The sequence below is a fragment of the Miniopterus natalensis genome, chromosome 3 (genome assembly GCF_054644295.1).
Source record: "Miniopterus natalensis isolate mMinNat1 chromosome 3, mMinNat1.hap1, whole genome shotgun sequence".
Classification (NCBI taxonomy): domain Eukaryota; kingdom Metazoa; phylum Chordata; class Mammalia; order Chiroptera; family Miniopteridae; genus Miniopterus; species Miniopterus natalensis.
The window spans coordinates 22482527-22497600 of record NC_142083.1 but is presented as its reverse complement, the minus strand read 5'-3'; the positions used below and the strand labels follow the sequence as shown (position 1 = coordinate 22497600).

Genomic DNA, 15074 nt, shown 5'->3' with positions numbered 1-15074 from the left:
AGAGTACGAAAGGAACAAACTGATGTACATTTACACTAAAAACCAAAAACAAAGTTTGTACAAGATGAACAGCAATGAAATCGCTTCTGTCAAAATAAAATCTCACACAGGTCGTTTTTATGCACACGTGGACATACACACACCCACACACGCACAGACGCACGAGCAAGAATGTGTATTTTGTAAGATAGGTCCTTGGAAATAGACATTCTTAGCAAATATGGATGACAGATCAATTGTAATTTATTTTCTTTTAACACTGTATCATCATAAAGAAAATTGGTATAAATGAAAAAAATCTATTTCAAATATCTACATCTAAAATTTTAGGCAGTGAAAAAGCACTTTGTTGACAAGGAGTGTGGAATGATGTGTGTTAATTGTCAGAAACTGCTGAATGCCTTGCTTAGTTGCCACAAACAAGTTCACATATCAGAACGAACAATACTGCTAAATATTCCTTTTTTTCCCATTTTTTTGTTTTGTTCTGTTTTGTTAAAACATACTGAGAGAAAGAAAAGAAAAGAAGAACTGGAAATCCATACATCTTTCAAAAGTCTGAGATTGAAGCAATATTTAGAACCATAGATGAGGAAACACTGCGGCATCGGTGTAATATACACAACGCGCTTCTCTTCTTTAATCTGTAATGTACATCAAATACTTTACAACAATGCATTAACAAAAGGCAAGAAACACCTTGCTGTACAGAGGAACCCAATGCAACCGGAAGCCTAGAATCACAACGGATGACGAGAGTAAAGAAAGCGTGAGAAGCCGTCCCTCTGAAGCGTGTGACCCTCGCTGCCTGCCTCTGTGCTTATCACCTTCGCGTCCCCGGCCCCGCCCGGCCACCTGCTGTGCCTTCTGCAGCCACATTCCTTGCACAGCACTTCTCATGCCCTACAGCTGGCGCTAGAAAGGTGTCCCGCGATGCCAGCTTTAGGGTCGCTTTAGCTCTCTATTGACGTCCAAGTTACCTTCCGACTCACTTAGCTGTCTAAAATAGCTCTCAAGGTTTCCTTACCGGTTATCACAGCCTTCCTACGGAACAGGCTTTAGCGAACTAAATTTGCAGGGAAGAAATGAAAAAAAAGCAATGTCTCGTGGTATGCATGCACATGCACTGTTCCCGGAGCGCCTGGTGCCGCCCGCCTCACACCCAGGAGTCGGGCGAGGCGGGGTAGTGGCTCGTTTCATAGTTCAGTTCGCTGTAGGGCCGGGCAGCCGAGTAGAAGTCGACATAGTTGCCGGTGGACTTGAGGCCCAGGTGCATGGTGTACTCGCTGGCTGGAGGGCGGTGGTGGACCTGGTCCTCGAAGAAGGACTCGTCGTAATTTCTCGTGGCATTCTGAAACGGCTGGTAGGTCTCGTAATCTTTTCTGCTGGGCTCCTGGGGGACTGGCTGTGCTGAAACCTGCACGGGAGAGAAGACCCACCTGGGTTAGTTCGTTTCTCCCTGATCCAGCCTCCTCCATGGTCAAGGCACTCTGCCCTTCCTCAAAGTCAAGGCTGTGAGTTACCCAGCATTCACCAGCAAGGCATGTCCCCAATACCGCCAACTACTGATTTCCCTTCTTTAAAAAAGAATTGGTTACAGGGTCCACATGCTACCATTCTAGATCATCTTTTCTGAAAAATTATTATTGGGGTAAAATATACTTAACATGAAATTTAGCATTTTAACCATTTTTAAGTGTATAATTCAGTGGCATTAAGTACATTCACAGTGTTGTACAACCATCACCACCATCCATTTCCTGAACTTTCATCACCCCCAACCGAAACTCTGTCCCCACTAAGCATAACTCCCCCTCCCCCCTCCCCTAACCCATGGCCACTACCATTCTACTTTCTGTCTCTATGAATTTCAATACCTAGATACCTCATAAAAGTGGACTCATATACTAGTTGTCCTTTTGTGCCTGGCTTCTTTCACTAGGCATAATGCCCTTAAAGTTCATCCATGATGTAGCATGTGACAGGATTTCCTTCTGTTTTAAGGCTGAGGAGTATTCCAGGGATGGAGATGCCACCTTTGTTTATCCCGTCACCTGTGGATGGACACTTGGGTTGTTTCCATCTTTGGACTATTGTGAATAGTGCTGCAATGAACACGTGTACCAGTATCTGTCTGAATCCTTTCTTTCAAGTTTTTTTGGTACCTAGAAATGGAATTGCTGGATCTTGTGGTGATTCTGTTTAACTTTTTAAAAAATATATCTTTGTTGATTTCAGAGAGAGGGAGAGAGAGAGAAACATCAGTGGTGAACGAGTCACTGATCGGCTGCCTCCTGCACGCCCCCAACTGGGGATCAAGCCTGCAACCTGGGCATGTGGCCTGACTGGGAATCGAACCTCAATCTCCTGGATCCCGGGTGGTGCTCAACCGCTGAGCCACGCCCAGCCAGGCCTGTTTAACTTCTTGAGGAACTGCCATATTGCCACAGCAGCTAAAGCATTTTACTAGATAAGCTTTTTAAGTTAGAGGTATACACGAGACGCTATAGGGCACGGTAGCTGATTTTCCTCCTCCCTGCATTTTCTCTGTTATACGTAGGTGTGGCAACCCCAGACAAAGAGACAGTGGAGATGTACAAGGTCTCATGATCACTCAGGCATCCTCCTGCCAGGGCAGAGGTCTGTGATCAGTACTTCTCAGGAGGAACAGGCTTCCTGGTAGTGGGGCCATTCCATCACACCTGCCTACGTGACCAGATGCAACAGCTTTAGAAAGATACACAGAAAAGCACATAATGAAAAGAGAGAATCCACTCCAAATATTATATGCTCTGGAGGACCAAAATGTTTCTAACTTGGTTCAATTAAGACCTGATGGAACTTGAGAAAGCTATGGAATTCTGAAGCCTTTGGTTAGTGGGGAAGGAGCTTCAGAATTGCCTGGTGTCCCCAGCCCACTGCTCCTTGTTTGCACTCTTGTCTGATTTAGGGGACCTTAAAGGTTAAAGGTATCACAGGAGCCTTCAAGATATCTGAAGTCAAGAATTAGTTCCCTCTGCTTGGTGTGTGCACAGGCTGGTAATTAGCATTTGTGTGTGTGTGTGTGTGTGGGGGGGGTGTCTAGCTATCCCCTTCCCTTCTGGGGTCCCTTTCCAAGACCATGCCCCTGAAGTGAGCAAAGCCTCCCAAGGCGTGGGGAGAGGGCCAGCCCCACAGCCAGTGCACACAGGCATGCACGAAGCTCTGCTCATGTGCAATAATCAGGGAGGAGGCCTGGTGTGAATGATAAAACACTCTTAAAGAAACACAGTTTCATCACTTTCAAGCCAATTCAGTAATTCCCCATTAATTTAACTAAGGTTCAGCATGGAAACATCCTCTAGAAATTGGTCTTAGTTAATAGATAATGATTTGTAATTAGCACGTTGTGTGTAAATGAATGCTTCTAATGGCCTGCACATAACTCTTCTCTCAAGTACATGAAACTCCCTCTTATATGTAATTGATTTATACTAGTAATCAACCTGTTCTTCAAAGAAGGGTGAGCTTCATCACAGCTGCCGTCCAGGACCTGCCCCACTTCCAGTGAGGGGTGGCGGAATGAATGAGGTTTCTGTCTACCTGTGCAAGTGCACAGGCCGCAGACTTTTGTTAGCCTAAGAGCCTGGCTATGAGAGGACATTTGGAACTGATCTGCAACATGTACAATTAAATGTTGCTAAGACCAGGTCTACCAAGTGACTTGGACAAGCTAAGGCGCACTCTGTTCTTTGAAGAGCTGTGTGCTGATGTTGAGCTTCACCACTCCAACACTGTGCTGCCACCCAAGCATTGAGCACATGAAGGGTTAGGACTGGGGGGTTTGAAAAGATTATACCAGAAGGGAACTAGAATTTACTGTGTTCCTATTTCAGTGGGCACTATATTCAATATTTAACAGAGTCTTCTTTGTTTAATTTTCAAATAGTCATAAACATATATGTATGCATGTATGTTTATATCTCTCTATATCCCCTCCCTCCCTCCCTCCCTCCCTCCCTCCCTCCCTCCCTCCCTCCCTCCCTCCCTCCCTCCCTCCCTCCCTCGTGTCTGACTCATGCTCAAATTAGAGAATCATTGGTATAGAGCAGGGAAAACGGGATAAGAAGGCAGGAGAAGGGCGTTAGAGTCTTTACCTCTTCCTAGCTGGGTGACCAAAGGCAAACCTTATCCACCTGGAATGTCAATTTCCTCATTTCTGGGGACAATTTTTTCTGTCCTGCCCACTTGGCAGTGAGACTGAGGAAACCAAGTAGGAACTCCAGATGCTGTTCTGTTGTCATCAGTAATAATTTGAATCAAAACACCAAATCCCTTTGTTTCTAGTTTATGAACAAAAATTCTGTTGCTATCTGGATATATACACCTCAGTATGCTACTTTTCTTTATAAGGATGGAATGGATTGCTAGAAGTTCAGGAGAATTTTTGGAGTGTTTGAGTAGTTAACCCTTAAAATGATCCCTGTAACCTGTTGACTCCAAACATAAAAACCAAGGATCACAAACCTTATTTCACATTAATGGTTATTTTTCCTAGAAGCTTGGAATTCACTGAAAAATGAGACTGGAGTTCCAGGCAGTCACATGGGGAAGTCACAGCTGAGTGGCAGCCTGGCTCTTTTTCCTCTGAGTCATGGAAAGCCTGGGTCACAGCTGTTGCCCAGCCCCCTACCTCACTGGTCCATGCATTGCTGTTGCCCATTCTCAGCTCATTGTTTTTTGCCTTATTTCATGGATCAACCTGAAACCAGTTTCCATTAGGGAATCACTTCTTCTCTGAGATGAGTCGCTGTCCAGCCACCTCTGTGAAGCTCTTGAAGCCTGGCTGGTGACTAGGACACTCAGGAGCCTAGAATGCTCAGCAGAGGACAAGCTTTGACACTGCAACTGAATGAACCCAGAGCATCCCTCCTGGTTAAATCGTTCAAGCTGGATTTTTACCAGCTGAGAGATCGTGAGGTCACTTTTGGCTCAGGAAAGTTCCCCAAATAAGAACATTCCATCTGGAATGTCTGCCATGCCCACGTGGCCAGAGAATCCAAATTGTGAATGAGGTCTATGAGGTGGTCTCTAGACCCACCCAACTGGAAGAGAGCCAGACTGTCTCTCCTTTCAAATGGTTAGGAAGGTGAAACTTAATTCAGTTCCCAAATGGGCACTGCAGGTACAGCCAATGTTTATTCCAGTAACAAAGTCTGAAATAAGTAAAACACCTTATTCTCTTCTCAAGTTCACTGACGTGTCATAATGATCTCCTTGAAAATTTTTAAGGAAAAACAACAATTTTCTTTGGTTGACATTTTAAAATGTTTCTTGATACTAGAATGGCATAACAATCTAATTGCCTCCTTCCCTTTGCTGGACCTGCTCAGGGAGTAATGATCACATTAAGCTATGGCCACAGGACTCAGCTCTGCCAATGGCCTGCTGACAGCATCTTCCCTGGGCTGACAAGTGGTGCAGGGCTTGGTATGCACCCCTGCTGGGTTTTAGCAGCATTCACCTGAGACACTGTGGCCTTGATGTTCACACAGAGGCTGAGAGGAGTACATTCTGGGGCACCCTGTGGAAAAGGCCACAGTAGGCTGTGCTCTCTCTTGCAGTAGAGATGCCACATTGGCACATTAATTCTAATTTGTTTAAGTGCTCAGAAGAGGCTTAGGTGAAAAGAATGTGCCCCTAGAACCATTATGGACTGTCCTCTAAATCTAGATTGCAAGTAGTCCTTTGGAACCTCCTACAGCCACACAGTAAGATGCCGAGGACCTCTGGGCCACAGCAGGGCATTTCTTCATTGCCAACAATAGCAAAATTCCATGAGAGAAGGGCTGGTACAGAATAAGCTGATTCTGGTGACAAACTTCTCTTGAGCTACCTAACTTAAAGACCAGTCTTCTCTTGGATGCAAATCAGGGTCCTATTACATCCTACAAATATCTTTAAAAGCTGGGAACAGTTTACTCACAGTCCCTGATATTTGCTAAAGGAAAAAGGATTGCTTTCCATAAACAGAGTTGGCATTTCCAGTACATTTTGTTTCTATTTTCTGCTATGCTTAGGCAGGCATGTTGACATGTGAATAATTGGAAGCAATCCCTGGTGATCTCTCCTCTAGAGCCCATACCCCGACTTATTTATTCAATTTATTCACTGGATTTTTTGCTTTTAGCAACAACTAGAACCGAGGGAGGCCGAGTAGATGCTAGCAATGTGTCAGGCAGCCTGGAGGGTCCGGGCAGTCATCAGGGGTTGCAAACAACACCAGATGTTTCAGGAGTGGCTGTGCATGAACTGGAAAATTGAGGGCAAAAGGATAACTCCTCTACCTACTCTCATTTCTACTGTTGATGGTTGATTAGAGCAAAAAATAATTTCAGGTCTAGGAGATACTTCTCATGTCCTCCTACTTCTTCCCTTAGAAATGGTCCTGCCCAGGACATTCTACCTGCTAGAAGGGGGTCGCTTTCCTTTTTAGAGATGCTGCCCTGCTGGGTGTTGAGAAATGTTCAAAACAGCCCACTGCCCTTCCACGTTGGCTTTCATCTGGACACTGTGATCAAGCAAACAGGTGTCAGCTTCATCCTTTCAGCTCAAATTTCCTGATGCATGAGAGGAATCTAGAGCCTCAGCAAGAAGCTAGTTCCAGCAATGGGTATTAGTAGCCAACAGCTACAAGGAATACCATTCTTTCCAAGATGACCACCAAAGAGGGGAGAAAAGTATGAATTTTCCCATCAATGAAGGGGCAGGGGCTGTCCCTTTTGGCTTTTATAGTCCCCATAGAACCATGGAGAAAAGGGGCTTCGATGAATGTTTGCCAGAAAAAACACATACACACAAAGTTAGATCAGCTCCTTAAATCTGAATAGACCCCAAAATCACCCGGACATCTTGATAAAATGTGAGTCTGATGTAAATGACCTCTTGGTTGGGGGTTGGGACACAGAAGAACATCCTCTGCATTTCTAACAAGCTCCCTGTGATGCTGGGCTGCTGGTCCTTCAACTAAACTTTCAGTTGCAAGGTACTTTAAAATGTATTCTATTTAGTTGTTCATATTGAAGCTGATATGTCTATCTTATCAGTAACTATTACTCATAATGAATGCTTTCTTCTGAATGAGAGTTGGCTGGGTTATAGGAGCTACTTAATTCCCTGCCTAATAATTAGACAATTTGTCTAGTAACCAGCATCTTACACTTGTGTCCCTGGGGCTTGCCTTCTTTCCTTTTAGTTTTGCATCATAGTAGGAAACTTGCATTCTACCACAAAACAAAGTGTGTGGCTGTGGTGAAATCTAAGGCTTTCCAAATCTCAGGCTGTTCTAGGGACTTCCACCAGCCACATGGATGCTGGCTGATGTCTGAGGAAGAACAGCAGGGAACCATACTTTCTTTTATTACTGTTCTTTATCCATGTGAGATAGGTTAACTACCAACGTTCTGTATCTCTTTTACCTGGTTATGTTTGATGTCTTCAGTGGGCGCACCATATGAATTCCTATACAAAGTTGAAATTCCAGTATTTTGAGCTGAAAGCAAAGGGAAACAAACGTATTAGCAAAGAGAGCGAGATTTCGAATGGAGAACTAATGTTATCGAGGCAAGTTCTTGCCCTAACAAGCTTGGTTTTCCGTGGACCCTTCCAAGTGGAAGACATTCTCTGGCCCTGAACACCTCACTTTGCATACAAATATTAAGAAAGAAGCAGAGTTCTTCCATAAAATCCTCATAGCATGTCAGCCTCCTGCAATAACGTTCAGATAGCAGACAGGGTCAGAGCAGGTGCGGCAAACAGATGGTCATTTTGCAAGTTTTATGGCCTTCTTTTCTGGTGGAAACTGGCAGATAATAAAGGCTTGTCACTTGCACTGAAGCATGCCGGAATCTGTACCAGCACCTTAGTTTTTAGCAGGAGAGTGACAAGAATGAAATTTCTAATTTGAGTTCACAGAAGTGCTGGGTCATGTTTCAGACTGTTCACTTCTCGAAGGCCGGAAGGCCAGGCGGGAAGCACCACCTGTGAGTGCCCTGCGTGTCTGCGTGGCTGTGGCTGTGGCATCCTGTTAGACAGACTGGAGCCCCCCACTGTCCTGAGATCAGCCTGAGGTCTAGTTAAAAGGAAGGGAAGTCTCTCCCAGTTACCAGCAGCTTCCAAAGGCCTGGGTAGGGTACTCATTTGCCCACTTCCTCACTGGGAACCCTTGAGGCTCACGTCATATGCCCAGAGCAAGGGCCCGGGACACCACTCCCTTCATAGAAACTATAAAGTCATGATTAAATCAAGTATTTGAAATGTTTTTTGTAGAGTTTCTTTGGGGTATAAAACAGTCTAGAAATAAAGAAGGGCTTATCTTTTGCTTCCAGTATCTATGGGATAATGAAATAGGATGACACACCATCTCTTCTGTCATAGAGACAGGCCAGTCAGTATGACCTGTCATCTCACCTGTGATTATTACTAAAAAGCACATAATAGCTGTACAATAAAACCCCTCTTGGGAAATTTTACTTGACAAGTAAAATAGGGCTGAGAGCCTATTTTCAACTTTAAACACCACTCAGATAGACTCTGGTTGAACACACACCACTCCCGTCTCTGTATGACCATGAAAGTCACCATCCCTTGCCTGGACTGATGCTACAGAATCCCCCTTGAGGGCCCAGCTTCCACTCTGCCCAAACCTGATCCTCTGTCCATCCTGTTCCCAAGAGCTGAGCAATCATCTTGTTAGACAAATTGGATTATGGTAAAAGCCAAGCTCCTTATGGTCTATGAGGCTCCGAGCAATCTGGCCTCTGCCTAATTTTCTGAAGCGTCTCCCAATCTTCTTCCCTTGTTCAGGGAGCCCTAGCTATGCTGGCCCGCTTTCCTTGCTCAAGCCTGCCAAGTCTATTTTGCTTCAGGGATGTTGTACTTGCTGATCCATGCTGCTGGAACTCCCTTCCCCCAGACTCTGGACTGCCTCTTCCTGCTGGCGGTTAAGTTTTGGCACAAACGTCTCCTCCTTGACCTTGTCAATTAAAGTAACCCTGCCCAGCTGGCATCCTCTATCTCATTACCATTTATTTTCTTCATCATGCCCAACACCATGTGCTATTACTTTGTTGGTGAGCTTGTTCTGTTGTTCACCTTGCGTATTACCTGCCTTTGCTTATGAGAGCAGAAGCTCCGTGAGCTGACACCTTTGAAGGTATCCCCAGCATCTGGGACAGTGCCTGGCCTCGATGGATGAGTGCTTTATTTGTTGAATGAATGAATGAATGAATGAATGAACCTAAGAAAACCTGCCTTCAGAGCTGTAATATGATGGAAAATGTCACTTCAAGAATAAAGCAAACATTTTTCCCCTTGCTAGAATAAAATGCAATATTATTTGGTAGACCATGCACTTATAGCTTTGGCCTCCCTCCCTGTCATATTTGTGGCTTTTCTAAGCTAAAGCTGTCCCTGCTGGCAGATTTCTCCTCCTGCTCTTCCGCCACTTCACCTGTTTAGAAGAGACTGTGTAGCTGAGATTGAACCTGTGGTCTTTGCAGACACATGAAGCACGGTCTTCATGAATGCTCTGCCCCTGTATGTGGAGCTCAGGGTAGACTCATAGGAAAATGCCTTTCCTTTTTTTATGGGCCCCAATTTCCAACTGAATCAATATATTAAAGATTAGAATGGCTTCAAAAGGCATAAGAGAGACACTGACAAAAACAGAATAGACCATTTGATGTAAAGGCATTTGGGAAGCTTAGGGTAGGGGCAAAATCCCCTGGTGAATTTTCAAGTCAGGCTGTGTAGCTGCCAGGATTGCACAGCCCTCCTGTGATGCGTGCCTCTGAATACGTAATGTCCCCAGGGAGTTATGACCACCAGACAAAGCTATCAGTCCTGCACGCCTGAATGAACAGCCGACTTTGGCTTTCAGAGGTCTCCTCAGTGGCAAAGAAACACTAAAGACAGAGACATTTTAAGAGACTCCATCTAGGCTAGAAAATGAATCCAGCAAAGGTGGGTGGTGGAGGGAGGCCTGGAAGAAAAGCCTAAATGGGTCTGTATTTCTAGGACCTAGTAGAGGAGATTATAACCCAGGCAAGGAACAGCTTTCACTTTAAGCTTTGCCATATTGCAGTTTGAGGGTGAAGCTTCCCATGGTTTTCCCACAGCAGAGGGAACACTTCCTTTGGGGGAAACAGTAGGACACCCTCTGATGCCTTAGAAACAAGGAAGTGGCAGTTTTTCAGATATTTTTCAATGCAATGAATTTTAAGTGTCCCCTGGATTTATCGGTGAATGAGAAAAAGTACTGCTCTTGATGTGGAGGTCACAAGAAATCTGATCTGCAAGTAAATGCTGGAATGATGAGAACTTGCTAAAGTGTTGCAGGGAGGGGGTCAGCAATTCATCCTTTCCATTCCTATATGATTTGTTGGCTCTCACTCGGCTTGGCTGGGGACTTATTCATACCACTATAGAAAGTGGCAAATGCCACCACCAGTCTCACCACAACACCATTATCTCCACCACCCTAATTACCAATACTCCTCCATCACCACATCTTCTGTCACCACCACCATCACTGCGCATCACCACCATCACCATCACCTCCACCATCACCATCACCACCACCATCACTGCACACCACCATCACCATCACCTCCACCTCTACCACCATGACCACCACCACCATCAATCACCTCCACCTCCACCATCACCATCACCACCATCACTGCACACCACCACTTTCACCATCACCATCATCACCACTACCATCATCACTGCACCACCATCACCATAAACATCACCACCATCACCATCATCACCACCACCATCACTGCACGTCACCACCTCCACCTCCACCACCACCACCATCACCACCACCATCACCATCACCATCATCACCATCATCACCACTACCATCAATGTGATAATAACTATCTTTTACACAGTACTTGTTGGCTTAAAGGGAACCTTCCTGTATAAATGTATCATTCAATAAAGATCTCAACGTTCTTCCAGGCTTGCTACATGATTGATGGTGTAGTATTAAATTGCATTTTTAAATAAATTAGAGCAAAGCTGTTTAAGCCTCTATAGAAGTTTGAAAATTTACATATATCTTAATACTGGAGTTGTCAAGATTCCTGTCGTTTTCTAGGGACACTAAAAACATCAGAAACACATTAGATTTTATTTTTATTTTATTATGTGTGCAGGGCATGATCATGTACCATTGGAACTATTTCAACATAAACACCCACATTTAAAAACCTTTTGAATGATTCCACTGGGCAAGAAAGTTAAAGAGAAAAGTTAAACTTAAATAACAATGCAGTCAGTTTCACAATTTTTCTTGTAATTATAATCTCAATTTATCACCCCAGACTGCCAGTGAGGTGGCTAATCACAAAATGAATGGGTCCGGTGGATTCGGTGTCACTATCACTCTGGAGTAATCAGGACAAATTAGATTCTCTGCTGAATGTGTTGACTCTAGGGACTCAGCATCTAAATTCACAACTTTCTTTGCTCATGCTCATTGACAACTGCGGTGACATTGATGGTGAAAAAAGCCAGTGAATGAGAATAATAAGGTATGTCCTACGTAATGAGCTCAGTTCTCCCATTCGGGAGACGTTTCAGGGGTGAGGGCGAGACGTTCCCTTGTAGGGTCTGTATGTGGAGGCCGAGTGCTGACCTAGGAGAGGGGATCATGGGCCGCTGTTTACTATGCCTCGCTCTATGCAGTGTGCAGAATTATCACGCAAACACCGCCTCTGGGGGAAACACATTGACCATTAAATCTTCATAAATCACCAATTTGTCTGTTCTGCTTCCCTACAGGTCTACACCTAAATAATATTAGAGAAATGCACCCCATGCTTTTAAAAATTTTCTGATAAGAGGGCCTCAGTGTGCGTTTAGGGCTGTGCTCTTCCCACTCCAGTTTAATGACTGGCCCAGTCTGGCCCTGTTCTATTAAAGGACCCATCTCTATATTCATGTGGCAAAGAAGGGTGTGAGTTTTTAGAGATCCTGATGACTTTGGCAGTTGTTTCCAAGGCATAACCCTCTACATCAACGTCTCCAAGTCTTTGGAGGAGGGGCACTGGGGCAGAGGGAGGTGTGTGGAGAGCCTAGAGGGGATGGCGAGTATGAAAGGCGAACCCCGCCCATGGAGTCCTACAGATAAAAGGAGGGCTGAGCCAAGTCTGGTTATTAAACAGGCTGGGCAGGGCACACTGGAGGGGTGGGGAAGGGCCCCATTTTGGCCTCCACAGAGTCCCAGCTGGTGAGAAAGGAGAGGCACCGGGTGATCCGGGCAGTGAAGGACGAGCAACATAGAAGATCGATTTGTCCTTAGGGAAACGGTGGTCACCGTTCTAATGAATCACACTGGGAGTTTGGTTTCAAGGTAAGAGAAGAAAGGGTCTCAGCAGAAGTTCTGTGGGTTTCCCTGAAATTCTCTACCTTTGCTGCCTTCCCCGTCTCTCCCCGTCTCTCCCCGTCTCTCCCCTCCCCTCCCCTCCCCTCCCCTCCCCTCCCCTCCCCTCCCCTCCCCTCCCCTCCCCTCCCCTCCCCTCCCCTCCCCTCCCCTCCCCTCCCCTCCCCTCCCCTCCCCTCCTTTTCTTGCCCTCTCTCCACTCCTAACGGGCAAAGCTTGATATGCCAACTAAGAAGAAAGCTACAGCGACTCGTCTCTCTAATCGGAGAGAATATTAAGAGCTGGGCAAGTGAGAGGAACGGGTAGGTGAAGCAAGGCCGAGGGGAGCGCGTGCAGAGGACATCTTCTCTTAGCTATTTTCAGGAATAAGACGCTAAGTCTTTGCACCCCTCGCTTAATCTCTCCAGCTCCTGGGGGCGGTCACTGTCAAGCTCTCCAGGGACCCGCTAGCTCTCAGTCCTGCTGAGCTGTCAAGCACAGCTTGAAGCCCGATGTCCCTGCCCCCTGCCCTGTCCCAGACCCAGTCGCCAGCTCCGAGGGGGAAATGCACGAAGCTGAGCTCACCTGTCATGGTGTCTTTCCTGGAAGCGTGTTCTCCTTTAGTCCCGTGGTAAGTGGCATTGCTGCCAGTGGACTCATAGTCCGTTTTCCTTTCTTTGAGGCTGATCATTTCCCGAGGTGAAGCTGGGGCACTTGCTACTTAAAGAAATGAAAAGGACAGCTTTCTGAGTCATTCCACAGCATGGACAGCGTTTCACACACACAGTTAAGGTCATAAATACACCTGACTCAACACATGTCAACATGTGTGCATGGACCTGTTGATTTTCTTGTTCTTTGGCTCCTGCCTTTACCCATTCCCTTACCCTGTGTCACCTGGTGCTTTGTAGCTAAGGGGACACATGGCTTGAAGGCAAGTAAGTAAGGACTATATATCCTGGGGCCATCTTTATTAGAGACATCATGGTGGGAGCATGACCTACCCAAGGCGTATGGGGCAGTTTTAAGAACGAGATAGGTCTTGGTTTCTTTCTCTCTCTTTCTTCTCATTCCCTCCCACCCTCTCTTCCTCCTTTCTTTCCTTCTTTTCTTCCACCTCCCTCCCTTTTTAAAAAATTAGATGTGTTTCAGAAGAGCTATTACTGATATTGAAGAATCTCTGATTAAAATAAATGCAGTTTTACTTAAATACCAAGTCATCAGAAACTCCCCTAAAGGAAGGCAGAGGAGGCAACTCTCCACACAGGATAATAATCTGTGGGGCCAAAATAATCCAACCAGCAAAGACCAGCCTGCTGGGGTGCGCTGGGGGCAGGGTATGAGGACAGCTCCTTCTTCCCGGTGGGGTGTCCTGCTCCAGCTCTTTTGATGAATGACCCCAACAATCTTTCACCCACACCTTGCACCTTGGACCTCCCTGACTGTTGGACCCCAGGGAGTGAGCCCTGTTGGAACCTGGGGAGTGAGCCCTGCCATTCCTTTGTGTCTCTATTTCTACAATGATGGGCTGTAATGAGAGAAGTCCCCATGATTCTTTAACAAACTGGTCCCAGAACACAGATAAGGCTGAACTTGGAGGTAAGGAAGCAAACAAAGAAGTTTAGTTTTCTCGAGAGATGGGATGAACTGGGAAGAACTAAACAGCTCTGTCAATGCAGAGATGTGATGCAAGATGTAAAATAATACCTGTGTATGCTGACAACGAGGTAGCTAGCCATGCACCCCACCCTGTGGTTGCCCTCACATTGGCCTCCATGCTCCTCAAGATGCCACTCATAGCTGGAGCTTAGTCAGTTGCCTCTAACTGGTATGAGCTCAGCATAGTACTGTTCTGCCTCAAAGCCTCCCCCAGCTTCCTGTGCTCGGGGCAATGCTTCAGAAGCTCATCTAATCTTGAGACTCACCTGAGAACTTAAGGATTCCAGGACTCAGTCCTGGACCTTTTGAGTCTGAATTTTCAGGGGATGGGCCTAGGAATGCATATGTAACAAGCAGACTTGGCGATTATTAAGGCTAGAGAACTCTGGGAACTTTGATTTTTAGGATAAAGCCCTCTTTACTTGGTTAGTGTCCAAGCTCCTCCCCAATCAAGCTTCAGTTTACCCTGCAGCTTATTACTCACACCCTCAGTTCCAGCCCACTGGGTAAGCTTGATCCCTGAACATATCCCTCTTTTCACTGTCTGAACCTTTGTATCTTCTATGTGAAAATCCCTGTTCTAGACACTGGGTGACAGAAACATGAATGCATCACACTTTCTGAACCAGAGGAGCCCTCAGTCAGGCGAGGAAATGGACGGGCAGATAAACCAGAATGAGAGGCCGGGTGTTCTAGGATGGTAAGCAAAGGGGCCTTTCCATCGCTTCCTATCTCCCATTAAGCTCCCACCCACTTCTCAAACCTATTAAAATAAAATCGAGACTCCCTGCTCAGCTCCTGAAACTCTATGAGGTTGCCAATCCTGGCTGTCCATCAGAATTAACTACTTGGAATACTTTTAAAAATACACATGCTGAGTTCCACCCAAAGCCAGCTGGACCAGAACCTCTGGGTGTAAAGCCAATGGGAAGACAGGGAAGCAAACCATGTCTGCTCCATGTCACTCAGCCAGACTGTCCAGGTGCTGTGTGTTCCCAGA

General features: G+C 45.8%; 1 protein-coding gene across 2 annotated transcripts in view; it reads right to left on the bottom strand.

Moving 5' to 3' along the window:
* Positions 1-225: 225 nt before the first annotated feature.
* CTNND2 (catenin delta 2) overlaps positions 226-15074 on the bottom strand; it is a 688599-nt gene continuing 673750 nt past the window's right edge. For both annotated transcript variants that reach the window (XM_087815345.1, XM_087815346.1), the window contains 3 exons: positions 13001-13132; positions 7458-7531; positions 226-1417 (listed from right to left, as the gene is read on the bottom strand). In XM_087815345.1, coding sequence (XP_087671471.1) covers positions 1157-1417; positions 7458-7531; positions 13001-13132 — 467 coding nt within the window. In that variant the 3' untranslated portion in view covers positions 226-1156. The remainder of the gene's footprint in view (positions 1418-7457; positions 7532-13000; positions 13133-15074) is intronic.